This window comes from Argiope bruennichi, chromosome 3 (assembly GCF_947563725.1).
Source record: "Argiope bruennichi chromosome 3, qqArgBrue1.1, whole genome shotgun sequence".
NCBI classification, from domain to species: Eukaryota; Metazoa; Arthropoda; class Arachnida; order Araneae; family Araneidae; genus Argiope; species Argiope bruennichi.
Genome location: NC_079153.1, coordinates 136,455,782 through 136,482,393, shown reverse-complemented (window position 1 = coordinate 136,482,393; position 26,612 = coordinate 136,455,782). Strand labels below are relative to the sequence as shown.

Sequence of the window (26,612 nt, the reverse complement as noted above, 5' to 3'; positions counted from 1 at the left end):
TCTAAGCTTGTTAATCCAGAAGAAGCCAAAAAGAAAGGAATCTAGACCAGTGCAAGTGGGAGATATTGTTATATTTGAAAGTGATATCAAAAAGCGACTAGACTGGCCTTTGGGATTGGTAATCGAAGTGTTTCCTGGGAAAGATGGCTGCATCCGAGTAGTGAAGCTGAAAACAGCGAGTGGGGAACTTGTGCGTCCAGTGCAACGTTTATACCCCTTGGAATTAGACAATGACGATCCTGTGGGTGTGAGAAAAAGCGAACCGGTTGCTTCGTATGAAGAAATCGAAATCCCGAGCTCGGAAAATAACGACTATGAAACAAAAACTAGAAGTGGAAGAAGAGTGGTTAAACCTTCACGTTTTAACTAACTTTTGAACTTTATTATGTACTTTTCAAATATGTGCATTTCATGTTTTGATTTCTAAATATTTTGAATGCAATATTTTGTTAATTTTGATTTTGTAACCTCCTAATTTAAAAATCAAAAGGTGGGAGGATGTTACGAGCGCTTTTGGTTAAAAACTAGTTTTAACTTTAATCATACTAGAGCTATAACTTGCTTTTACAACTCTAAAATCAGAATTAACTGCGCGCGAAACCAATGTATGTTTTTGTATATGGCAACTAAATATAAATATAGCATGTAAATAGAATGGTAATATGGATAGATAATAAAATGGAGTCAGATTAATAACGAGTGGATTATTTCACATTACGATCCCACATCTTTGAATCTTATTAGCGGAGAAACGACTGAATGAAATGAAATTCAGGTAGAGTCTCAACACTAACAAACATTTAAGAAAGCAATGAGGTAAAATAAGAAATGCACAATTGAATATAAATACCATCTTGATAATAAGAAACTCACTTATCAGTTAATATACATTAATGTATATAATCACTTATCAACTAATAAACACAATTTATAATGAATAGAATCACTTAGTAAACATTTGTTGCTACTTGCGATAGGCGAGGATCGAACTCGCAACCTTTGGGTTCGTAGCCGAGTAACAAGACCACTAGACAAAAGAAATTTCTCATGTCTCGTAGCTGTTATCTGGCTTATAAAGCGTCACCACATTACTCCCCCTCCAGTGCGTCGGAAGTGAGACGAACGATTTTTTGTCCTGTTTTTGCTGTTATTAGTGGTGATATATTGGCTGTTGCGCCTTATCCATTTTTTTTTATTGGCTGATTTTTTATCAGCTGCATTTTTTATTGGCTGACTATTTATCAGCTTCATTTTTTTTTTTATTGGCTGATTGTTTATCAGCTTTATTTTTTTTTTTTGTTGTCATCGTAAATTGGTTGCGAGTTCGATCCTCGCCTATCGCAAGTAGCAACACATTAATACATAATTAAGAAAGGATTTCACTTGATAAACATTACTCAAGTGATATTGCAAATATAACCAAAACTGCTGAATGAAAATTTATAACAAACACTAGAAAAAGTTATATTCCTGTAACTAATCCTATTTCAAACAGTTTTGCACATTATACTCTTAAACTTGCGAATACCAATTATTCAACATATTAAGAAAATGATAATCAAAAAAAAACATTAAAACAAATATACATAATATCAAGCATAAATTATTATTATTTTATAGTCACTAATCCCATATTGATATATAAAACAGAAAAATGATATTAGTACTAAAAAAATGTTTTTCAGTCTATTTTGGTAATAAACGGGACAAAGCATCAGCATGCGGCATTTTAGAACCAGGGCAATGTTTTAATGTTATGTTGAATCTCTGCAAGGCAAATACCCACCTTTGTAGTCGAGATGACTGAGGAGCGCACTTGGTCACTAGGTCAGATAAGGAAGGGGGTTATGATCGGTAAAAATGTGGATCTCGGATCCAAACACAAGGGTTTCAAACTTTTTCAAGCTCCAAACTATAGCAAATGCTTCCCGTTCGATTGTCGGCCAAGATTGTTGGCTTTTGTTTAATTTTTTGACTTGCATAAGCGATAGGGCACATTTTTCCATCAACAGTCTGTGATAAACAGGAGCCAATCCCGATTGATGAGGCATCACAATGAATCACAAAGGGTTTGCTCATATTCGGGGTGTGTAGAGTAGGAGCGTGTAACAATGCTGATTTTAATTTTTCAAAAGCAACACTATGCATTTCACACCATGGCAACACATCAGGGTTTCTTTTCTTAGTTAGTTCCGTTAATGGAAAGGCAATCTCGGCGAAATTCGCAATATAATCACGATAATAGTTGAACAGGCCAAGAGCACTACGTAGTTGTTTCTTGGTTTCAGGTACGGGCAAACGAGAGATCGTTTCTAACTTAGCTGGATCAGCTTGATGCTTTCCTGAGCCAATTATATGTCCCAGGTATGAAATTTCAGATTTCGCGAAAGCACACTTTGAAAGATTAACAGTGAATTCCAACTCTTCCAATCTATCCAGCACCAAATGAAGATGTTTTAAGTGAGAAGGAATATCATTGGAGAAATGTTTATCAAGTGAAATCCTTTCTTAATTATGTATTAATGTTTACTAAGTGATTATATTCATTACAAACTTGTGTTTATTAGTTGATAAGTGATTATATACATTAATGTATATTAACTGATAAGTGAGTTTCTTATTATCAAGATGGTATTTATATTCAATTGTGCATTTCTTATTTTACCTCATTGCTTTCTTAAATGTTTATTAGTTATTCGAGTTAACTTTGCATTTGTGTTTATTTTTATTTGGATAATTTGATGTTATTAGATACCTTTTAAAATCCAATTCATAATTTTAATTCAGAGGTATGTTTATGTTTTCATATAAACACTACTCTTATGTTGGGGGTGTAGTGATTGGATTTTGAACCGTAAGAAAATAAACGTTCATAGATGGCGCTAGACAACTAGCGCGAGTGTAATTAAAAGAGTGATGTCATTCGAGTGTTTGCTCTTGGAGGAGGAGTTACTGAGCAGAGTAACTCGAACGAATCTGCAATAAATTTGTTCTTCTTTCTCTTTTCTATCCTCTATGATAACTATCATTTGTTTCTTCACAAACTCTTCCTCGTAATTTTCACTTCCAGTAATTAATTTTTTTAAGTTCACAATTTTCATCTCTAATGAAACAGTTTCACCCAGCTCTTCCGCCAACAACTTCAAATCTTCCTTTTTCGCACTGCCTAGGAAGGCCATATCGATACCAAAAGCACACACCTTTATCGAATAAAGTTCGATTTCAAGTTCGTCAAAAATAGCACTCGATTCTCAATCTGGTCGACTGCGCCAAATGTCGTGGCTGGTTCGTGAGTGCTTTAAAAAAAATTAGGCAAATAGAAAACTTAACAAATTTATTGCAGATTCGTTCGAGTTACTCTGCTCAGTAACTCCTTCTCCTCCAAGAGCAAACACTCGAATGACATCACTCTTTTAATTACACTCTCGCTAGTTGTCTAGCGCCATCTATGAACGTTTATTTTCTTACGCTTCAAAATCCAATCACTACAGACATAAAATTTTATTTTAAGAAGTATGAAAATTGAACGATTTTTTCGTAACATTAGAATTAGCATGGAGAATATTAATGAAAGAAAAAAGTATTTAAATCTATTCCTTGGTTTCAAGACTCGAACTCGAGACGCGCAAAAAGCAGCCGAAAGCAGAATCTCGTTTTATCCACCAGGCCACGCACAGCTCGGACAGAATTGCTGAAAAAGATTCTGAATTCTATTTACCCAGTTTCAACTGAGTTGGAAATCTGGTCTTAATGCACAATGCTAAGAATACGAATGATATCTGCGCATGTGCAGTATCCCGTACTTAGGTTTCAACTAAATTTATAGCTATTTTGACATAAAATTTTATTTTAAGAAGTATGAAAATTGAACGATTTTTTCGTAACATTAGAATTAGCATGGAGAATAATAATGAAAAAAAATATAAATAAAAAAATATTTAAATCTATTTATTTTTTTGAAGATTCGAACTCGAGACGTGCAAAAACCAATCGAAAGTAGACTCTCTTAGCCACCAGGCCACACATAGATTGGCCAGAACTATTGACACCGATTCTGAATTCTATTAACCGAGTTTCAAATGAGATGGAAATCTGGTCTTAATGCACAATGCTAAGAATACGAATGATATCTGCGCATGTGCAGGATCCCCAACTTAGGTTTCAACTAAATTTATAGCTACTTTGACGTAAAATTTTATTTTAAGAAGTATGAAAATTGAACTACTTTTTCGTAACATTAGAATTAACATGGAGAATAATAATGAAAAAAATAAATAAAAAATAAAGTATTTAAATGCATTTCTTTTTTTGGAAACTCGAACTCGAGACCTGCAAAAAGCAGCCGAAATCTCTCTCGTGTTATCCACCAGGCCACGCATAGCTCAGACAGAACTGCTGAGAAAGATTCGGAATTCTATTTACCCAGTTTCAATTGAGATGGAAATCTGGTCTTAATGCACAATGCTAAGAATACGAATGATATCTGCGCATGTGCAGGATCCCGTACTAAGGTTTCCACTAAATTTATAGCTATTTTGACGTAAAATTTTATTTTAAGAAGTATAAAAATTGAACGATTTTTTCGTAACATTAGAATTAGCAAGGAGAATAATAATGAAGCCTGGTAGATAAACTGACAGGATGCTTTTTGCTGGTCTCGAGTTCAAGTTTTGAAACCTACGAATAGTTTTATATATTTTTATTTCTTTCATTACTATTCTCTATACTAATTGCAGTCCGAAATCGTCCAATTTTCATAAAATGAAATTTGACGTCAAAATAACTATAAATTGAAATTTAAGGTCGAGATCCTGTACATGCGCAGAGATCATTCATATTCTACGTTCAGACGAGATTTTAATCGCTTATGAAAATTGGTTAAAGGTATTCAGAATCTCAGTACGCTGCTCTACCCGAGATATGTGTGGCCTGGTGGATAAAACGGCAGGTTGCTCTGCGCTGCTTTTTGAAGGTCTCGAGTTCGACTCTTTAAACCGACGAATAGATTTAAATATTTTTAATTATTATTTTCCATACTAATTCACCAGTTACGACGAAATAGTTAAATTCTCATATTTTATAAAATAGAATTTGTCGTCAAAAACCTATAAATTTAATTGAAATTTTACATCGAGATTCTGCACATGCGCAGGGACCATTCGGATTTTTAGCAATGTGCAATGAGACATCTTTTCCTCGCATTTGAAACTTGGTTAATCGTATTGAGGACAATAAAACAAATATATTAAATCATTTATTTGCAGGTCCAGGATAATATTTTTTTTTTTTAATTTCATTTTCAAGAGCATGTTATGTTTATTGAAGATATTAGTCGAACTACGTTTATCCGGAATTCCGAACTCACATTGTATTATTCATATATATTACATGTGGTTAAAAATTTCCTGACCATATACTGACTAGTCGTAATTCGTAAGGGACACTCAGGGATGGTCAACTATCTTACTCTTTTAATGTTGTAATTGCTCGATAATCCTTGTTTATTCACTGTTGGCATTTGTTTTTATGTGAGGAGGTCGCATATCTCGAGACCTATCAATGTCCTGCTCAGGTCAGACATAGCATTAGAAGTTTTCAATGTTTTAAAATGTACCAATGAAAGAAAGCCACATTGAACAGAAAATAGTTTATTACAAAATAGAAGAAAAGAAACAATGCAATGAAGAATAAACAAATTTTTCTTTAAACGCAATCAGTGGATTTAAAATGATCTTCATCAATGGTAGAATAAATGTGTCCTTCGTTGCTCAGGAAATCCAGAGCTTCCCTAAAATGGAAGAATAAATAAATAAATTATAATAATACAAATTACAAGGAATTGAAATCTCAAAAAGGAAAGTCACTATAGTTAAAGGCAGGTTAATTTGTTATCATGTAAAAGATTCTAACAAGGTGCACATGTAGAAATCATTGCAAAAATTAAGCACCTTTTTATATTCATGCATATATAAATCTGCATATTTTCTAAGCATAAAATGCTTTCTATTTTAAAATTATGCAATGTTTTAATTGAAATTTCTTTTGAAAAATTTAAGTGTGCATTTTTTAAATTTTAATATTTATTTCTGAACACAGTAGAAGCACTTCTTCTATTGTAAAAAAATTGTTTTTTGGTTTTGATAAATGGATAAAAATGAAAAAACTATTATTACCAAAAAGTTACAGTCTATAAAAGTAACAATTAAGATTCTCAACAGTTCTTAAAATTAACAAACAGCCATTTAATTTTTACAAATACATCGTTTCTGAAAATACTGACATTAATATAGAAGCAAAGACTGAATAAAATACATAATTAAATGTGCATCCATTAATAAAATGCGACATGGCTGGGACAGAAAGCAAATTTTCCCTCTTGCACTTACCATGTTCAGCAATTCTAGAACATTTTATTTGCAGCCTTCTAAAGATAAGGCAAATTTATCTCTAACAGAAAAGAGTGGCAGTGTTTAGAAAAGGTCAGATTATAAAAAAATTATCTTATTACTGCTTACTGCTGAAGTTTTATAAAGGGTCTTTTTGAACGTTTCACATTTAGGAAGTTTAATAAGCAACCTGCATGCAAAAATTAGTTTTTAACCTACATGTAAAACAAAATAAAATCCTATTCCAGCCTTAAAAACAATATCGGAAAACACGATTATATATTTTATGAAAAAATGAAAATGAGAAGTGTGATGTTTCAATTTTTTTTAAATTCTATTATTAATTATATGAAATGTTCATAAAATTAAAATATAAAATTTTGCAAGAAATACTGAATACTTAAGTAATAATCGATAAATAAATTTAATTAATAAATTTAAATATGAAATGCCATTACAAAATATGCATTTCATAAGCATTAATAATTAAGAGAAATAATTTGGTCCATATGCTTGTAAAATTAAACAATTACAATCATACAAGTATTTATTAAGAAATAAATTCTTATTTTTCAGTAATTTGTAATGTTTTATAATGAACAATATATGAGCTGACAAGAAAAAAATTCTAGGTTACCATACGGAATATAAAATATTCTGGCAATAGAAAACTTTTTAATGACATTTTTTACATATATTTTTATATTACAGAAACATGAAAAATGACATGTGGTTCAAGAAATACATGATCATTATCACTGGATGCCAAATAAAATGCCAACAAAATTTTGAAATTTGTGAAATGTATCATTTAGAGACAATACCAAAAACTAAATGAAATAGAAAAACTACTTGCAGGAATGAGTTGAGATTCTGCATGTGCCCATAAAATGGCCATACTCTTTGATTTGTGCCCAAACTTAAGTATGTTGCAATTTTAAAAATGTTTCAATCTAATTCCGACATTTTTATTCACATATTAAAGATAATATAGAATAAAAAAAATATGTGTGAAAAAATTGTAGAATACCTTATATTTTCTTAATAAAAAGAATTTGGGTCAATAACTATATTACTTCTTTAAAATATGAATAGAAGTTCTGATTTTTATTTTAAAATTAGTGGGTGAAAATTTTGTTTACTCCAATATTTTTTTTAAAACATATATAAGAAAGTAAAAAAATGAATTGCATTAATTATCAACTTAATTTTGGTAAGAACAGTCAATGAACTACAGATAACTTTGTAGCATTATAAACATTTTGCTATTCTTTTATTTTTGGAAGCCTTGAATCATTTAATGTATTCACTTTTTGAAGTCTACAATGAATGAAATACATAATTTCCTGTATATTTTAAAAAAGTTCTAAACTTTTGCACAAAAATTATTAAAAATAAAAATACATTAAGTACAAACAACTAGCTAACACTCAATCACTAAATGGTGTTGATATATTACTAACGAATGCTCTACAAACAAATAATCACAGGTATAAAAAGCAACAATGAGCTGTAGTTACTATTAATAACTAAGACACAATTTTTTTATGGATTATCTCTAAAAAGAAAGGATCCCCCCCCCCTAGCTAAACATGCATAGAAGATAGAAGTCAAGAAATGAAAAGGATTGATTCTTCCCAATCAAGTCAAGAAAATGAAAAGCATATTTTGTCCCTATACTATCAGTTTTTCTCTAAACAGAGATAAAACTGTTCCAGTGACCTTAAAATTCATGAAGCTCTGAAGGATTAGACATCACAAAGAATATACAGTCAAATAATCAGGCAGATCTAACAAGATGAAATGATTTTTCTTCTATCAGAAAGAGAAAAAAAATGTCACTGGATAAAAACTAAGCATTTTTGAGGTGCTTATATAAAGACCATAAAAAAAAACCCTCCAATTTTTGAGGACTATCAATACTACGCACCCTATTGATGCTTCCGAGAAAACTTTTAAAAAGTTAATTTGTTTAAAAAAACTTCAGAAACTGAACAAATTTCTTTTAGTATATTTCTTTGCAAAAAAATGTTATGGTTGTCTTATAAGAGCAAAAACAAGTTTTTTTGGTATCATTTAAACATTGACAGGGAGCTAGCTGTCATTAAACTTACAAGTCTCCAGTGATATGAGATGACTGATAAAATTGTCTTGAATGTCAGCATCTAGGTTATGAAACAAGTTGCGAACTGCTAATGCAATCAACAGGAAAACTACCCAGAGTCAACCATAAACTCTAGCACTTAGTGATGGAATTAAAAGCAAAGCTTTACAGAAAGCTAATAGCTAAAGAATTCTTTGTTGACACAGATAAAATAATGTCTAAGTAAGTTCATAAACAAAGCATTGATAAGAATTTTTATGTATGGAGATGGTGAAATCTATTGCCTTTAATATCCCATTTTAATCCAATTATAGCAAGTAACAATAAAAAAGAGTCATCTGACTTCTAAAAAGAGTTATAGTTGCATACAATAATTGCATTAAATAATGACAGTAATACTGAATTGAATAATAAATAAACTGCAGAATAATTTGTAACAGAATTGAAGATATGTTCTATAATAATACCAAAATTCTTCATATTTTGATATAAAAGAAGCAAATTTCACAAATATTTTTCAAAAACTAGTATCATAATGATATTAAACAAGAATTCATTTTACTAGAAAAGAGAAACTTTTTTTTATTTCAGAAACCTATAAATCTGCCATTGTGTTGTCAAATAATGGCCCTCAAATACCAAGATATTTTCTTTTTGTATTTGACATCCATTCTTACAAGGTTATGAATTCATTACTCGTGTTTCTTTTTGAAAACAGGAATTTAAGTAAAAGTGTTTACTTATGATAAGATGTTTAAACTATTTTCAAAAAAAAGTATGGGAATAATTTTTTTAAAATTTTATATAAATTTATATATTGATTTAGTCAACATTAATTAATTAAATAAATAATAATAATAATATATAACATTAGGAGAAAGCAATTTTTCTGTATGATATTTTTTAAAAGCTTGATAATTTCACTACAAATTTAATTACTCAGCAAAAGCTTAGACTATGTATCAATGCATTTCCTTAAAACAAAATATTAAAGGCAGTTTTCACAATTTTTATCCATTATCCATCTGACCATATTCATGTTTTTGGAAGATGTTTATAATTATTATTACTATTATTATTATAAAGAATATTTAATAGAAAAAATGACTACTTAAAAATGGGACAACAAAAGCTTTCTATTTTATTTTTAAGCAGTCATTATGATTGACTAAATTGTTAAAAATCTTCAAAAGTTCTCATTTGCATAAATGCCTTTTTTTTTTTTTTCACTTTTATACGAAATATATATATATATATATATTCTTACTGAATGGACTGACGACTGAGAGATTTTAAGCTATTATACAGCTCCATTACATTTATTCCTTGTTCATCTTTACAATTAATGATAGCCTGCTTCACCTGAAAATAGAAATAAATCACAATCAATACACTTTGTGGATAAGAACAAAATTGTTTTAAAATCACAATATAATTAAAGTAAATAAAAATAATGACAATTATTTACTAATCAGAAAACTCAATGAAATAATTACAGCAATTTTCAAAATTATAATTAATCACAAAAAAATTAAATAAATTTATAGAGATATTAAAGAATCTGTTAATCTTCATAGTTTGGATGCTGAACAAATCACATCTAAATTATTCCAGCTCTACTGTTGTAGCAGTGCATAAAAATAGACATTTCAATTGTTCCCTAAAATGGCAATTTAAGATAATCTTCAATTTTACAGAAAAACGAGGTGATGAAATTATTTGATTGGGGTTAAAATAGAAAGTGTTCATAACCCAAAAGCAGAATTCACAGCAATTAAAACAAATGTAATTATGTATTAAAGAAATGAACCTATTTGAAACTGTAAAAATAAAACATAAATATTTAACAAAACTATGAAGGAAAGTGTAGAAAATATATTTTCGAAGGATATCTTTAACGTAATATATAAATACTTTTCAAAATTGATTGAAATTTTATGAATATTGAAAAATAATTATTATTTTCGGGATAGATAAATGTATCATATTAAAGAAAATAAACTACATAAGATGAACTTTCAACAAATGCTATATTTCCATAGTGCATAGAGAAAATATAAATTTTATCCAATTACGAGCAGCTACGAAAAGTGCGATGTTATTGAAGGGATAACAATTGATGCTAAATAAAAATTACCTATGTGTAGATGGACAATTTTACAGTTTAAGAATTATGATAAAAATAAATATTTTAACAAATTATGTCATATTTCAGTGCTTACATTCAAATTCTATTTAAAATATTTTAAGAGAAAAAACAACTAAATACTTTACTTGCAGAAATTACTTTTAAAAAACAAGCATAGTAGCAGCATTTATTAAGTAAACATTTAAAAAATGTAAAAGCCATTACAAATGAAAGAGTAAAATTAAATTCTTAAATCAAATAAAAAATAAATGCAAATTTTGATAACAGAACTTTAGCTATCTCAAGTATATTACTAAAAAATAACAACAGCGAAAACTTCTTAGATAAATGTTATATATATATATATATATATATATATATATATATATATATATATATAATGTTTTTCGAATCCTGTCGGCTAAATAATATTTAACATATTTTTGGTTGAAGCAGAATGCAAGTTTGAAGCAGTGAAGAGACTTGATAGTTTTAATTTTGTTTTATTCTCTCTTTAATATCCATTCAGGGAAGCATAATTATTAAAAGACGCAGTGCGACACAAAAGCAGAAGTACGAAAGAAGTGAAAAAAGGGACGAACAAATGATCACTACTTTTATATAACATAGGATTTCTGGCCACGCGGCAATTCAATACACATGGTGACTTTTGACACCTTTTCAAGGGTACCGAAGTATGACTTCCATTTGAAACGTAGTTCTGATGGCACATTATTTTTTATAGAGGAATTAATTAAACCGAAAGTGGAATTGGATCAAGAAATAAGAGAATATTTTGGAATGAAGTTACAATGGGCTAAATCAAGATAAAGTTTTGGAAATTAATTTGGATTCAATCAAGAGTTAAAATGCCATTACATATATTTATATATATATATGAATCATTTCATTAAAAAAAAATCATAAATCAAATTTTGATCAAAACTAACTAATTGCTGAGGCTTTGTGAGTTTCCTGGAGTTGCCAGCATCAAAGGTGTCCATGGCTGATTCTGTCGTGCCAGAAGTCATCATAGAACTTGAACCAAGACCTGAGGTAGCACTCTGAAAAATAAAGTAAAATGACGCTCAGATTTAACGTCTATTATGTAGAGACAGTACTGTTAATTATTTTTTTAATGATGAATTAAAGGAACCATTAGTAATACTTCTTTTAAGAACATAATATTTTGTCACAACTTAAAAAATTTACAACCATCAGTAGATTTATAATTAAGAGTTAATATAAACTTTCAAATGATGTTAGATACATAATTATAGGGACATATGACTAGTGATCTATGGTTGACAGGAAATAAAATTTAAATTATTCACTTCACAATATTTTTGAATTTAAAAAGTGTATCCATTTCATTCACTACTATACTGCCACATATGCTATTAGTTATAAGATAAACATAAAAAAAATATTGCACACAAATAAGTACATTAATATAAGCAATTTTTAAATTTAGAAACAAATATAAATAATCCTTGCACTTTTAACAGCTTTTGGGATGACATACGGCAATAAAATATTATGACAAAATAAAGAACAATATTGGAAATTACAAAATAACATAAATCAGAATGTAAAAATAAGAGGAATTGTTACCTGTTTGTCCATAACAGCTACAGACATGGAAGTATGTATTACTTCTGCAATGTGCATTGTGAGTTCATTGAGATGCTGGATGGGTTGCACATTGAAGGCAATGACATGTCGTTTTCCTTTCATTGATCGCACAGCACCTGTCACTCTTGCATAAGACTCCTCAGGAATCTCGTCCACCTTCTTTTTCTGCTCCTACACATTGCAAAAGACAGAAGAAATAAATACATTTTCATTTTTATAAATGTATTTGTATGGGGAAAAAAATAGAACTAATATCTATCCATGTTGTCAAATAAAAAATATTTCATCAAAATGTAAACTAAAAAATCAATAACAAAGAATTAAAACTATAAAGAAAACAGGATATGTAAATTATATCAAATATTTTATAAAACAAGGATTGCATATGTTTTCAAAATTAACAAAGAACATCGACTTATAACCATTTACCACATTTATGGCAAAGAAAATGAAATAAAAACATGGTAAAATATCATTTATCCAATAAATAAGACATGGTAATATTGAATACAGGAAAAGTAGATAAAAAAATAAAGTGAGGGAGGACCCTTTATATATAACATCATATTAAACATCTGTCAAAAATATATAAGATAAAATGTGAAAATATATAGCCAATAAATAATCTTCCTTATAGTGAAGAAAAGCTAAGTAGTATTAACAAAATAATTAATTAATTAATGATAATAAGTCATACTCCCTACTTCTATGTAACATACCCAAATGAAAGACATTACATTTATGCTTAAAAAGGTTTCTCTGAAGCATTTAATCCATCTTTTTGAATCATTTTTAACATAACCATCTTTTTTAATCACTTTTAACATAAACAATCTCATTTCACCACAGAAATTACAGTTCTTTTCTAATAATAAATACCCAAACAGGTAAATAATTAAAGCAGTTTTACAAAACAAAACTAAGAGATAGAGAGAGGAGGGGGATGAAATACAAACTACAATGTTTACATATACAAAAGAAAACTTTACTTGGAGTTATCAGTTACACTTACTGCATAACATTCATATTTCTGATACTGATGCCTCTACAAATAACAATACTAAAACTCACACACACAAAAATTAACGTACCAAGTATATATCAGAAATTTGTTTTATTTTAGATTTATTCAGACAATTAAAAGAGAATTTTCTGAACTCACATTTAAGTACCACAACATAAAACTGTTTGTCTGATTTTCTAAAGATTCATAATACCTCACATGCTATAATTTTGCATACTAAAGAAAATCTCTTGAGATCAGAACATTTAAGACACCTTCATAAAAATTTATGGCATCATATATTTCTTAGACCAATTAAAGATCTTTCAATGTTTCAAATATACACTTATTGATACTGAATCCTCTTTCCACAGCTTCATTACTATGTGATAGTACAAGAATTATTTTTATGAATTCCCGAAAATAAGACAATTTTTGGAACCTCAAAACAGTAGAATAAAAATCATCCAAACCAATTTCTTTATTAAATGAATCAAGATATTCTCTGTACTTGCTTTTTAGTTTTTAGGAAAATTTCAAATTGGATCTTTGCACATTTGGAACATGCAGTGAAAATTTTTGCTTTGAAATAAAGAAGCTGAAGTAAATCAAAACTTCCACTTTTCACATAATACTGCACTGTTTTTCAATAAACAAAGATTTAAACAAGATGCGGCTTTTAAAGCAGCAAAATTTTTGAATATGCATCCAAATTTTCTTTGGTAAATTTTTCTCAAATATACAAAGCTGCTAAAAATTATCAATTTCAGTAACTCCACTTGTATTCATATAGCTTTAAATACAATTCCAATATCAGGATTTTTTTCAGTCTTGGAAATTGAATTATCCATGCAGAAAAAAAGGAGAGAAAGTAGAAAAGATATAAGCTTCCATTCATTGTTTAATAGTTGTGAATAGTGAAAAAATTTTTAGGCTTTTAAGGAATATTTCAAAATTTCCTGCATTTTCACTATTTTATTGATAATTTTTAAATTCCCTATTTTTCCTGATTTTTTTCAGTGGCAACTTAAATAATTATAAGTGCAGTAAAAATTACTTTCTAATTAATTTTTAATTAGAAATCTAGTTTTATTTATATCAATTATTGTAATAACTTGCTTTAAATTACTTACATCAGTTTCCCCCAACCACATCTGAACTTCAATGGCAGGGCCTGTATGGTCAGTGACTATATAAGTTATTTTAGTAGTCTGAATATCAGCACTCTTTACAAACCCAACAAATGTTATCTAAAATGAAAGAAATCCAGAAATAATAACAAACTGTTTTCCAACTGTAATTTTAAAGTAATATCAAAATAATATTTATATATCATTAAATAAAACAAAAACTTACAATTTTTGCACTTAAAGATCCAATTTTTAAACTATCATCGGATTCTGGCATAGAATGTATTTGTGCAATAGTGCAAGGGACAACATTCGTAATTCTATCAGGCTAAAACAGAAAGAAACATTGTTCTTTAATTTGAAATGAAGTAAATGGGGGGGAAATATCAGAAAAATTACAAGAACAGAAAAGTTTATCAATATATTTTCATTTTATATAATAAATGAAATACAAATTAAAAATAAAATTGTAACAGTAAATAAAAAAATTATTAAAAAAAATTGAAAATTCATACTTTTTTCTTATCTGAAGTACTGGGAGAATTTATAGCCGATGTATTTAAAAAGCCACCACCTGACTGCTGATCAAAACGACTTTTACCAAAGCCACCATCATCTGTAATTATAACAAATTGTAAAAATTAAAACAAAAGTGAATCAATATATTCATTATCATAAAATAAGGCTTCTTTAAACTTTTCCCACTTTAGCATCTTTTTCAGATTAAAAAAAAAAAAAAAAAAATTGCCCACAATCCCATTCCATATGAAAAATGTTTTGATTGTCATGCTGAGAATTAAATCAAGACAAATTTCTTAAAGTTTTATTTTTATTTCCTTCCGCTGAAATAGAAGGTTGTAACTGTATACTGGTGATGCTGCATGTGTGATATTCCTCTTTAAATTATTTGTTTCTTATAGCTGTCCACTTGAGGATGTTAAATAAGTACAAGGGGAAAACGATAAGCAAAAAATTTTTTTAAAAAATCAAGCGGTAATTAATAATAAATTTTTTTAAATGCAGTTTAAGTCAATAAATTTATAAATAAAACTCTTTAAGTCAAAATTTTCTTTTGTAAAGAAATACCAAAGAAATATAAACTACAAGTCAGGTTGTCCCAATATTGTTTTAGATAATTCCACTATGGTCTGAAATTCAAAGTTTAACCAGCAGAAGTGGTTTCCCCAAAACTTCCTCACACAGTCTTTAAGAGAGGTGTTATTCCCCTTTCCTGCATAAAACTGTGGATTTTGGATAAGGCCATAAATGCCTTTCATGGCATTGGCGAACAATAGTTACGAAATATTAATCAACATGAATTTAGCATTTTTGATGAATCTATAATATGATCCTTGGTTATTAATTACACGCATTTAGCAATAGGCACCAGAAAATCAAATTTGTGTTTTAGACGCATTGTTTCCAGCCCATTAAAACCAAAATTTGATATAAAATTACAAGTTGTAGTCACAAAATCACATACCAAATTTCCTGTATTGTGTTTACATGCTTGTGAAAGTATAGATAAAGGGAAAGTCATTTCTGTAAAATATATTATACCTTCTACCGTCTGTGAGAATTTTAAATTAAAATTAGGACATTAATCAAATTGGTCAATTTTTCAAAAAATGCCGATAATTAATTTCCTGCATAAGTTATTTACATTTGTTACATTAGTGATGCACATTTTTTTCATAAATGCTGAAATATAAAGTAGGTTTTAAAGAACAATTTGAGACAATTAATTAATTTATTTTCTATTAATATAAAACATGGAAATAAAACAAATCAATTGCTATTTTTGTTATAAATTTTAAGCAACTGCTTTTAAAATTTTCTTTAAGAATTTCACTAAGATCATTTAAGAATTTTCTACTGTGATCTTGCTCTTCAACAATTAAAAAAAAATCATTTGCTCAAGAAAGCTTTACTTTTCTTGCATTCATTTGAATCTGAGCGATTGACAAAGCTAGAGGCATTAATAAATGACAATTTTAATACCAATAAAACATTATAAAAAAATATGTATTAAAATAAAAGAGAAATTTGAAAAAAATAGTACTGAATTAGATCACAGTTTTGATGTTACTAACAAAGAAATGCATATATATATATTTCCTTATTTAAAAATTGTTGCATTAAATTTTTTTTTAAATTAATAGCAATTGAAGAAAAAAATTACACAAAAATGGAATTGGTATAACTAAAAAGGTAAAATTTTGAATTTTAAGATGATGTAAAAACATTTCTTGCGCTCTAAAGATAATGAGAGAAAAAAAAACCATAATTTCAATTAATTTTTAATTAACTGAATGTTTGATTTTTGTAATTTGAAAATTTGATAAAATTCTTTCTCTTGTCTTAAACAATAAATGAGCATAAGTTGGTCAAACTTAGCTCAGATATTTAAAAGTGGAACATATATAGAGAGAGAGCCATGGTGACTTTTATTTGTATTAAGATGATACACAACATTTTCTTATTGTCTGCAACTTCATTTCTCATGAGAATTATTGCACACATAAATTAATTTTTCAATCTTACAGCTTTTTGAAAAATTATAAACCGTACTGAATGTTTTTTTTAACTGCTAAAGGCTAACTTTTTCAAAAAATTACTAAAAATCTTTACAGAATTCTACTAGTCTTGATTAAATACTACAAATAGGAATTTGAAAATTAGTAAATATAATTATTTAAAATATTTATATTTACCTCAAAAAGACTGACAACAGCTAATAAATATTTTTAAAAAATTCCAATTATGTTAACAATTTTTAATTATTTTTTAAAGCAAAATTCAAGGAAATTTCTTTAGATGTGTGCATTTCCACAGTATAAAAATTATTTATGAATTTTCAACTTTAATTATACGAATATACATATAAAAAAATTTTAAGCTCTCACAAGATTTAGATATGAATAAAATTTATAAGATAACAAAAGTTGTCCAAATATTCTTTTGTTGCCAATTCCTCAACATTTGCAAGTATTAAGAGCTAAACAAATCATTTTAGTTAAAAATATTCCTTTACAATTTTCCCAATAGCTATTTTTAAAAGAATTTCTTAGTTATCATCAATTGTGGCTTCATTTTCTTATTTATAATCAAATTAAATCAGCGAGAAAAAATTTAAAAAAAAATAAAATCGAGATTTAATTATTGACTAAAAAGGAGTTGAGACAAGAAAAAAAAAAATCTCATGCATAAATGATCGGAGAAATCAGTAATGATAGATGCTATTTATAACGATGTACCTAGATGTCAATCGATAAACATTATAAAGAATTTCGTACAAATAGCAGTTTCTTGAATTGCAGATTTCAAGTCACAAACAGGTTTCTTCGAGTTTCTATCATTTTTTCCCCTTAATCAAACAACACTGCAAGATATTACGTTTTCAGTTTCATTTTCCAAGAAATATTTTTTGAAAACAATAATCGATTATTGGATCAAAACTGGAGGGAAAAAAAGAAAGAAAAAAAACCAAATGTGGCCTTCAAGTAACAATTTGAAGCGCAAGAAAAGTACATTGTTAATGGCTGCTAATAGATTGATTTGAATCAAGTCCGTTCAGAAATGACGAATAAGGCAATGCATTTAAACGTCGTTTACCAAGATTTTCTCCGTATGTAAAAATCAATAAAGAAAAAGAAAATATAGTGCTTAATGAGCGTAAATATTGCGCAAAATACATCGATGGAAAATTGCATAATGAAAATGCGTGGAAAGGCTGTTTAAATTAAATTCAAACAGCTGTTACGCTACTAAATTAATAACAAGCTATATACAGTGGGTAAAAAAAGTTTCCGTACGCAGTTATGACTGCTAATGAAAGTTTAATTTTTGACATATAATATTTTATTATGAAAATGAAAATTTGAAATTTGGTTTGACACAATTTAATTTATTATTTATGAATATTATAAAGAAAAATTATGGAGAAAATTAAATACGTAAATTGAAAGAATCAAAAAATGCCTCAAATAAGGAACAAAAAAGTTTCCGTACTCTATTTACAAAGTACATGAAAGATCTTTTTCATGTTGATAAACTTGCATTTAATGATCGGTAGGCCTTCCTCTGGCCTTTATCACTTCTCTCAAACGTTGTTGTATAACCCCCACAAGTTTTTTGTTCTTTCTGGAGAAATATTGCTCCAAATGTCTTAAATGACCCTTTTGAGTTCAACCTTGTTCCTTGTGTCATATTTTTTTTTAGTTCAACACTAAATTTTCCCCATAAATGTTCTTTAGGGATTAAATAGGGAGAATGGGGAGGGCTATGAAACTGTTGTTTAACATGATAAAGACATTACTCTTGAGAAATCTTTGAGATGTGCTTAGGATCATTGTCCTGATGAAAAGTAAAGTCAGTTCCAAGGGACAATTTTTCTGCATTAGTTAAAACTTTTTGTTTTATAAAGTCAAGATACATGTACCTTTCCATATTTCCTTCTATGAAACATACATTTCCGACACTAACGGCACTCGTATACCTCCATACCATGTTTCCGCCATTACCGTGCTTCACAGTTTCACATAAATTCTTAATTAACATAGGCTGCTTTCGTTTTCTCCAGACCATAACTCGATCATCTGACCCACGGTTATTAAATTTTGATTCACAACTAAAAAGGACAGATCCCCCAAAAGATCGAGGCTTGCTTATATACTTCTTTGAAAACTCGAGACGCTTTTTTCTGTTGCAAAGACTTATAACAAGCTTCTTACGGCCCGCACGTTCATTATAACATTTTTTAATATTATTTCTCACTATTAGAGATGCGACTTTAATGTTGTAATCAACCATTAAATCAGTTGAAAGTTGATGCGCACTAATCCGCTGGATTATCTTGCACCTTACACATGATATTTCTTTTATGCAAGCGATTTAACTCCGGGGGTTTTCTGGATTGCAGCTCATGGTATCTTTCAATAATATATTGCACTGTAGACTTTAGTTTACTATAAATTTCACTAATTCTTTACATAAATAATCCATTTTTTCACAACCGAATCACAAACTCTCCAATGGCTCTCAGAACTTCCATTTTAAGATCAGATGCAAATTGAAATTAAACAACTGTTGCTATGTCGTGTTCTTCACTCTGACAAACCATCATCAAAGTCCGAATATTTACTATGGGTCAGTTGTAAAACACGTCAGAAAGCATTTGCATATTGCGTACGGAAACTTTTTTTGCATGATACAAACTTTTTTTGCATGATCAAAAATTGCAAAAAGATTAGCTAAATTTTGTAAAAAAGAAAAATTAATTATGAAAACCCCTTTTAAAGATTCATATTAAACATATATAAGTAATTTATAAAGATGAAAAGAGAAGAATAGAAATTATGCTAGTTTATTTTTATTTTAGTCTTCCGTACGGAAACTTTTTTTACCCACTGTATATATAAACAAGAGTTTCAGAGTTTCGAGAAATACACCACCATAAGATGAATTAATTTGTTCGATTAGTTTAGTCTGTAGACATTTTATTGAATTTTGACTCAAATCCAACATTATGTTGACTGTCGGTCTGCACTTTCAGAAACATATAAAAAAGATAACTCAAAATCGCAGACTTAAATTCATCAAATTTGGTATGCGATTTTAAGATTACAAGTGTAGTTTTGAGTCAATTTTTTGTTCCAAAAGGTTGAGAAAAACGCGCCTAAAACATACATTCGATCTTCGGATACTATTAACCGAATGCCAGGAATTAATCGCCAAATAACTCGTTAATGATATGATAGGATTACACGATACACTTAGCAAAAGTACTAAATTTATGCCAAAAGTTAATATTTCGTAATTATTGTATGCCTTGACCATGCATAGCGTTCTCTAGAATAACACTTTTATTAGATAGTGTGTGCAAAAAAATTTGGTTAGACCACTCCCAAAGGTTTGAAATAAAGTTTTCTATAAAAGAAAATCTATATTGAAATAAATACTATGTTAAATGAATTTTGTCCAAAATCTCATGCATATCTATAATTCTGTTAAAAAGATAAAGTTTGATTCTCAAAAAGAGAATCGAAATTTTTTTTAAATTTAACATAATAAAAAAATTTTAAAATACCAAATTAATTGTTACAAAACTTAATACAAAGTCATAATTTCAAATAAAAATTTTGGGCAAATTCGGAAAACATCAGTCATTCAAAATATTTCATCAATAGATCCTACAAATGTTTCTTGAGAATAAAAAAAAAAAAAAAAAAAAAAAAATCGAGCAAAGCGATAAATGAGCACACAATTCAGTTATGACATCTGAATGAGTTTAAAACGATGGGAATTCCTAGGAACAAAATTATAAGAAATTGCACATTTTAGATCAAAAACGCACTTTTTTAAGGTTGGAAGGAAGTACTAGATTGTATAGTTCAGGAGTTAGCGAAAGAAAAATAGTGATACTTATTCTCTTGAATATACATTAGATAACTAAAAAAAAAAAAATCGAAACTTTTAATTGAATGGAATGATATATTATATTCAAAGCAATCTTTCAAAATAAAAATAATGTGCAAGGAAACAAAAAATTGAACCGATACCAAAAGAATCATCCATCTTATATCCCACTGCTTTTTAAAACCAGTTGACAAAAATGTCAATCAAATATATCACTTCCGGGCGCAACAAATGATGAATAAGTACGCAATTACAAGCCAAAACACATCCGGTAATTTCTATATTTATTTTATTTGGGTTGATGCCGACGAAAGATGCAAAATAAGGTTAAAAACATTTCGAAAGTTTATTTAAAATAACTTCGGAACTTTCGCTCTCGGTAAGCGGAAGTAGCAACTACAGGTGCGAGACACAATAGTTCGGTGGGTCGAAAGTGGGCCAAACAGGAACAAAGCAGCAGGGGAGATATTGGCTTATTTTTGTTTTCGATTTTTCTAACAGTCGATGCAGAACCGAATAAAATCTCTAGCTGGAAAATCTAAAATAGTCGAGGTGCCCAGAACCAAATGTTTTTATAAATTAAAACTCCCATGTTATCAACAAATGTCGAAATGCCTTTTAAGGCAAAGCAAAAAATTGTCAAGTGATGAAAATGCAACTTAATTTCAAGACCACCTGTTAAAAATTAAGAGAGAAAATAACAGATTATGTTCGTGTATATATCGCAAATAGCGATCAGAGAATCTAAAAAACTTCGTACATTGCATGAATTCATCATTAATAATTACTAATTTTAAAAAAGAATTTGATTTTTATATCTTTTTAACAAAAAGTTACATTAGATAAAAGATCAGTAAAAAGGCAGAGTTTATAAAATAATCAAATAAATAATTACTGCCAAACATGATATTATTACATGTATCAATTTGATAACCTTTAATTACCTTTAACTAAAACAAATTTATATATTGATATAGAAACAATCAAGAAATGTCTAAGTTTGATTACTTAATATTTTATAATAAATTTTCATGAGCAATAAGATAAAAAATGAGTAGTCATTTAGAGCATCATAATCAATCATATTGATTGATTAGCATTATAACAATAACAAATTTAATTTTTAAAAATGCTTATTAGATAATGATGATTAGAAGAAGCCCGAATTAATTTTCAGCAATCATTTCCTATCTTCTAAAATTTAAATATGTATATTGTTTACATCTTTAAAAAAATGCTACGAAACATGACATATTATTCAGGATTAGCACAGAATAAAATACCACCATACAAATTTTCTAATCAAAAAGTAACAAGAATCTAAAATGACTATTATCAGAATGTGTTGCATATCTTCTAATAAATTGTCTATGTATGTCAAAAAGCCCATGACTTCTAATACATTGGAAAAGAGTTTTCTTGATAATAAAGCATGCATTACGATGGAAAATTACAGAAATTATACTCAGAAGAATATGTAAAATTATAACCTAATTTCTATTTTTAAACTATAAAGATTTGAATACCAGAAACTAAATTAAAATGAAGTGTTCAATAAACAGCCATCAGGAAATAATTCTATCAACCATACATTTTTAATGAATAATTCATATTTAAGTAAGATATAACACTATTATTTCAATTTAAATCAAATTATAATCAGCATTGTTTTAAGCTCTGCTTGTTTATTTCTACACAGCTATGCTTTATTTAATGATATAGATCATTATACAAACCAATGATATTATCATTAATACAAACTAAGTGCAATAAAAGTATGCTGTAAGAATTTAAGCAGAAATAATCTAATCCAGAAGAAAAACTTTGATATACAACCATAGACAATCAAAATTTTCAGTTACTTATTTTGTGATACAAACCAATTTTATACGCATCAATAATAAAACTGGAGTAACCATTAGAGTAAATAATATGTAAAAAACAAATTAAAATTTTCAAAATGATTCATTTTTTTTTTTTTTTTCACCTATTAAGAACAACAAGGTCTTGTTATCTGAAGCATAATAACAGAGACTGAATAATTTCAACTCTGACAAAAAAAAGAAACATTTTAAAATCTTCTGTTACATAATATCATGTGTTATTCGAATTCAATGTGAATCTCTTACACTATTAAGAAAAACTGGAAAATAAACAATTTTTGGATTATAAAAATTGAACTATTGAAATGTCTACAAAATTGTCAATTGAATGTCACAAAAGTCTACCATGAAAGCATAGTTTCAGAATATCCCAATAAAATGCATTACTTGATAACCTTAAAATAAACAAAATATCGGAAGAAACTGTACAAGAGTAAATCAGAACATATAAGAGGCGACATCAATCCAATTATTGATGTTGTTTGAATGTTTCTAATAGCTTGAAAATAAGTATGTAGCAGCTCAAAATCAAATGAAAAATCCATAGCTTATAATAAGATTTTGTGATTATATCGGAGAGAAATAGTGTTATATTTCAGAGAGAAAATAATATGCAATTGCAATTCTATATATAAGAAATGGAATACAACTAAAGCATTGAAAATGGTAATAAAAACCTTAAAATAGAAATATTACATTAGTTTAGAGAAATTATTAGTTTTAAGCTTTAAATTTTAAAAGAAATAATTTTTCCAGCTAGAAAGAGTTAAGCAACTTTCACATGACACCTGCTATCATGACATAATAGACCACACCTATTCAGGAATATCACATGATCCTGATTGGAACAACCATTTACTACTGTTCTAACAACATAGTCTTTGCTCATATTAAGACAATACCAATACAGTAGCTTAAACACAACTATTGTGTACAATAGTTAGCCCTGTATGGACTCATCTTTAAAAAGAATGTTAAAACATTTATTAACACTTCTAATATCTGCAATCTCAATTTATTGATTTTATTTGTAGAACAAAAATACTCAGTTCTTCATTACTGTAGGTACAATGAATTATATAATTATTAATAATATTAATGCTCATAATAATTCAAGAGCTATAATCCCTATCCCATAACAAATAATATTGATATGTGATTAAATTTCTTTCATATCAAGAACTGAAATCATTAACAAACAGTGAATTCTTCAATTTTTAATACATTTTAAAAAGTCTTACTAATCAGAAAACTTTTCCACTGCTTTAAGTTTGAAGCTTAATTGCCCATTTTAACAGAACAATCAGACATTTTTTAATCCTTCATTCATAGCAATATAATAAAAATTCCAGAACATATTTAAAAAAATCAATTTGTCTACAAACTCAATTTATAAAATTTTGTAATTTAAAACTTGCCTATAATTAATATTTTTAATGAAGGAAGAGAAATTAGCAAAGATCCTAAAAGGATTAGGAATCAAATGGAAAAGTATTATCTATAGAAAAAAATTTGATATATATTTCTGATTGATCTTAATTTTTCTAGCGGCAGAAAATAATTGTTTCCATATTTGATTAAGCACATTATGGAGGGTACATTAGAGTTCATTGGATTAAGTACTGGAGTATCCATCATTCAAAAAGAAAAAGATGAAATTACTCATGCTACTAATGGAATAAAAATGAAATTTTAAATTGTTAATTAAATTTGTTTGTTGAGCTCAATAATAATGGCTCCCTACTGAAATTGGAAATAATATGTTGATCAGGAAAAATACAATTAATTGTGGCTTTAAAAATTGTAAATGTAACTGCGCAAAGGAAAATTATTCTCTGAAATGAGATATTCACTATCAGTAACTAAATTTTTAAAAAAAATTATGAATAAATCAAATTAAAATATTTAAATGCTTTGTTGAGTTTTAATTTTATGAAATTGAAAGATTGATTCTTTTTGCTTCTACTTTCAATTATGAAGCATTATAGATACTATAACTTTTAATTAATTTCCCTTTAAATGTATGTAAAACATTACACAAACATATTCATTTATTTTAAATAAAAAAATCTATACATTTAAAAATTTCTAAATATTTTTATTTAGAATTCTAAATAATGCATAGAATTTGGTAAAGAGCAGTAGTCTTAAATCATATATTTAAACCAATCCTACCAACTTTTAAAATATTACTTATGTATTTTATTTCAGAGATTGTGTATAGTTTGCAAAATACAGAAATATAAATAATTTTATGTATAGAAAATACATTTGAATTAAGGCACTGAATTTCTATTAATAATTTTATATTCTTATTCAGAAATTTAGTGGCGGAGGAGAAAATGAAACAGAGAGATTATTTTGACGATTTATAAACATCTTGTTCCTTGATAGTAGATAATAATCCTGCATCACATTCCTATTAATATGTTAGAATAAACACATAAGTAGAAGAATTTTATTTCTTTTGATGCAATAGATGGAGATTATTCAGAACACAAATTATTTTTTTAATTCAGGATAATTAATTAATTATTAATGTTGTTTGTTTAAAACTTTAAGGATCCAAATATAAAAATATATCATTTTCAATTAGCGCAAAATCTAAAATTTCTACCTTGCAAATTTATAGATAATATTTGATACAATCAGTAATACAACATAAAAATTCAAATGATAATAAAATTCTTTCTAAATATTACACTAATGGATATAACAAATAATACTACTTTATTTCAGAATTCAAATATTAATATGGTTCTAAAACTAAACAATTATTTTTGAAAGGAAAACTAGATAACACAATAAGCAAATTTAGTTTTGCTTTAAAAATTATTTATAAGTTTATTTAGTAAATATTTACATATAAATATTTTTTTAAAAATAAATAGATGGAGATTATTTAAGATTTAACATTACTTGGTCTTCTATAAAACATCCGATACATTATATGTTTTCACAGAAAAAATTAAAGCTGTTCAAATTCACAGATCTAATAATATTTATTGTAAATGGGCATGACAAACTTATGATTTTCCAATTCTCATTCCAAGAACTGAATAAATTTATAACTCAAGAAAGGATTAAAACCCACATTATAACTGGCTCAGAAATACAAATTCTACTATTAATTAACGTTTATAACTCTGATTCAGAGAACAAAATTTAATGTTGAGAGGAAGAAGTTGAATACTGATATACGATTTTTCTGTATAACCATTTGAAAAACATGGATTACGGAATATCAATTTTTTAAGTCCAGAACATAATTTTATAATATTTGCACGTTATTTAATATAAAATTTTCATTTACATTTGCGTTATAAAATATTTTTTGAACCAAAACGAGTAATATTCTTAATCCCCGATACCATCTTTCATTGATGTCAGCATAAATTTACATGAATTTCAAATAGAATTTGTGAATCATATCTTCAATGTAAGCAATAACTCTGAGTTTATAATTATATTAAATCCGATTCCAGTGTTTTTAATTTTCAACTTAACGTTGGTCTTTTTTTCTTTTAATTTAAACTTTGGTAAGTATTTACAAAATTACTTTTTATGTTGATTTATTTTTACTAAAAAATGCATTTTTTCTATGCCTGCATTGAAATAATATTCTTCGGAGACTATATCCTATTGATTTAATAACATATAATCTCCCAAGATAAAACAATACATCAAAAATATATGATAGTAAATATAAAAAGTCAATAAGATAGTAAAAATAAACCACAGATTTATACCCATTGAATTCCACATGTTCAATACACAAATTGATCGATTTATATAACCAAACTGTTATAAGTAAATTCCATACAGGAAAATTAAAGCAATACACAAATTTCTAAAAAACAAAACAAGATCAATCTCTTTCGTCAGAAGAAAGAGCGGGACTGGAACAACCAATCACAGTTTATCGC

At 27.7% G+C, this 26,612-nt stretch overlaps 1 protein-coding gene across 1 annotated transcript; it reads right to left on the bottom strand.

Moving 5' to 3' along the window:
• Positions 1–5,632: 5,632 nt before the first annotated feature.
• On the bottom strand, positions 5,633–26,587 carry LOC129963447 (replication protein A 32 kDa subunit-A-like). The gene is made up of 8 exons (XM_056077821.1): positions 26,436–26,587; positions 14,902–15,002; positions 14,613–14,714; positions 14,390–14,506; positions 12,233–12,424; positions 11,569–11,682; positions 9,758–9,852; positions 5,633–5,788 (listed from the first exon to the last, which is right to left on the bottom strand). Exons 1-8 carry the CDS (start codon positions 26,449–26,451, stop codon positions 5,704–5,706), a joined length of 822 nt encoding a protein of 273 aa, XP_055933796.1. The 5' UTR covers positions 26,452–26,587; the 3' UTR covers positions 5,633–5,703.
• Positions 26,588–26,612: the final 25 nt, after the last annotated feature.

Bases quoted from the DNA above. Each gene is read 5' to 3' on its own strand.
- LOC129963447 (XM_056077821.1), bottom strand. The intron at 14,715-14,901 runs GTATGAATTTTC...TTTCTGTTTTAG, and splicing joins GTACTTCAGATAAGAAAAAA to CCTGATAGAATTACGAATGT. The intron at 9,853-11,568 runs GTTAGTTTTGAT...TTCTATTTTCAG, and splicing joins TCACAAAGCCTCAGCAATTA to GTGAAGCAGGCTATCATTAA.